General features: G+C 32.7%; 1 protein-coding gene across 1 annotated transcript; it reads right to left on the bottom strand.

Annotated features, from left to right (window-relative positions):
- Positions 1 to 772: 772 nt before the first annotated feature.
- LOC109340422 (AAA-ATPase At3g28540-like) lies at positions 773 to 1,908 on the bottom strand (the record flags this gene model as incomplete). Its single annotated transcript, XM_019578111.1, is given in 2 exon segments — positions 773 to 1,748; positions 1,750 to 1,908. Coding segments are annotated over 2 exon segments (558 nt in total), but the record flags the coding sequence as incomplete, so codon positions are not given.
- Between the last annotated feature and the right edge of the window lie 629 nt (positions 1,909 to 2,537).

Below are 2,537 nucleotides of genomic sequence, written 5' to 3'. Positions count from 1 at the left end.
CAAAATGGAGTGGTACACATCTTGGGACACAAATGTGTTCCCGTATGGCAATATGGTAAATGTTTATATGGTTGTTTGCATGGGGCATTGACAAAGATGCATGATCAAATGCCTGAATCGAATGTGTAGTTTAGGTGAATTGGTGAAGAGATATTAACCTAGATTGTGTGGATGATTCTCAAATTTTTGAATGTAGGAAGCATGGATGTGATAGGATTTAAAAATATATGACATTACACGACTATGATACAATATATAAAAGTAAAGATTAACATAACAGCAAAATTCTGAAGTAAATGGGAGAAATAATGCTGTGATACTTCCACCAATATTGGTACAATTTCAACAAAAAAATGAAATTATGTCTATGGTTTCATGATGTATCCGACACAGATTGATATTTTGAAGTGTCACATATTCATAGTTCAGAACTTGATGCATTTTAATGTATTAAGTTCAGGTCTTAAGGTATAGTTTTGCTATTGTCTTTCTTTGTATGTTGACTTTTTAGATTGTATGTTCTATAGCATTTATCTAGGTAATGTAAATGCTTAAATCTTTGTTTTTGTTTCATAGATTCTAGTCTCACATAGTAAGAACTTCTTGCCTGACAATAATTCTAAGTTCCCAACACCCTCACATTACCTATCTCGCAATTTGTGTCAATCCTTGTGTCTAAGAATGTAAATGGTCAAGAAAATCTCTGATATAGGGAATGACATAAATTGTGAGACAAGTAATGTTCTCTAGAATGAATATAGAACTTGCTTAGTTTTACAACAGAATCATAGTTTGCAACAGTCTTTGTCTAGAATCATAGTTTGCAACTGAATGTGCATGTAATAAATTGTCTCTAACAAATGGAACTTGGTACTCAAACTGATTGTATTTTTATCAAGAAATTCCTATGCAGGTAATGGAAGTTCTATTCTGATATGGTGATGAATGTTTTGGACCTGTTCATACAGACAATGCAATTGTGATATGACAAAAAAAGACTCAGCACCAGGACATGGACTGTTCCCTCAATTCCTTATCTCTGATCTGATTGAGTTTAAACTTTTTGATGTGAATCAAGGTAATGTGAATGGTCAAGTCTTTGCTTTATTATCTAAGGAATAACTTGAAATTCTGCTGACCGCACCAAATGGATGAGAAAAGACTGAGAACTAGAGAGGACTTGAACCAGAAAGCAATGGAAAGGTACCACTCTGGCTTAGTTCTCTCATAGCAACATTTTCCCGATCTAGTTATAATGTTTATTCCAACACTAAAGCATGATGTTCATATACTGAAATTAATTAATACTAATGCTAATGTATGACACCATTCTCTTTCACCTCTTCCTCTTAAGCCAATTGTTCATTCCATTTCTTCATCTCCTCTTCCTTCTTCTTGGGCTCCTCAAGAGATTTAATCAAACTTTGGAAACAACTCTCGGAATCTTCATGATTTGATTTCGGCGTCAAATTCTCAGCAACATCAGCCAGTGTCATATGAGTCTCTCCCAAAAGTTTTTCAATGATGGGAAACAAACTATGGGATTCAACATCCAAGTAGTTTTTGGCAAGCACCTTAAAAGCTTCATAGCCACTATAGGACAATTCTATGTGCCTATCCATCCTTCCTCTTCTAATGAGAGCAGGATCAAGTTTGTCCACAAAATTAGTTGTGAAAATAATAATCCTTTCTCCTCCACATGGTGACCAAATCCCATCAATAAAATTCAATAGCCCAGATAGAGTTAGTTACCTTGCTACCTTTATTCTCTTCTTCTTCAGCTTTCTTAATAGGATCTTTGGGTTTGTCCTCCTCATCCTTTTCTTTCTTCTTCCTTTGGCCAGTAAGATCAAGTGAGCAATCAATGTCTTCGATCACTATAATCGATTTGCTCGAAAAAGCTTTTGATCAAAACGTCGAAGACAAATCAATGTCTTCAATCACTAATTGTGCTAGATATAATTTATAAATAGATTACTCTATTTATCGTTATATAATAGTATATCAATATTCATAAAATATGTACAATATGAAATTTTATTGATAGGATTTGGTCATGCGGAGGAGAGATAGCAGCATTATTTTCACATCTAACTTTATGGACAAAGTTGATCTTGATCTTATTAAGAAGGGTGGATTTTATTATATCTTAATTTGCATTATATGATACATTTTAAATTTAGAGAATTATTTGGTAAACAATTTCTTTACAAGAGGAACAAAAAGTGCATATTTTCATAAATTTAGAGTCACTCATGCACCTCGCAACATATTTTTATTATATCTAATTCTGTCACTCACAGCCCAAGCATTACACTTTATAAGCAGTAAAGTAGAGTGGAGTCATTTTGGTTTTTCTTATACACCAAACTAAGCTACCAACTATTAAATTACACGAACACATCTCATACCCTACATTTCATGTGTCATAAGATATAATTGATCAAAAAATATTTAATAATTAAAATTTTAATTTAAATATATTTTTTAAACAATTATAATTGAAGACACATGAAGTGATACAAATTGTGGGACAC

The sequence above is a fragment of the Lupinus angustifolius genome, unplaced genomic scaffold (genome assembly GCF_001865875.1).
Source record: "Lupinus angustifolius cultivar Tanjil unplaced genomic scaffold, LupAngTanjil_v1.0 Scaffold_170_2, whole genome shotgun sequence".
Lineage (NCBI taxonomy): Eukaryota > Viridiplantae > Streptophyta > Magnoliopsida > Fabales > Fabaceae > Lupinus > Lupinus angustifolius.
Note: the sequence above shows the minus strand (reverse complement) of the source record. Positions and strands in the feature narration are given on the sequence as shown.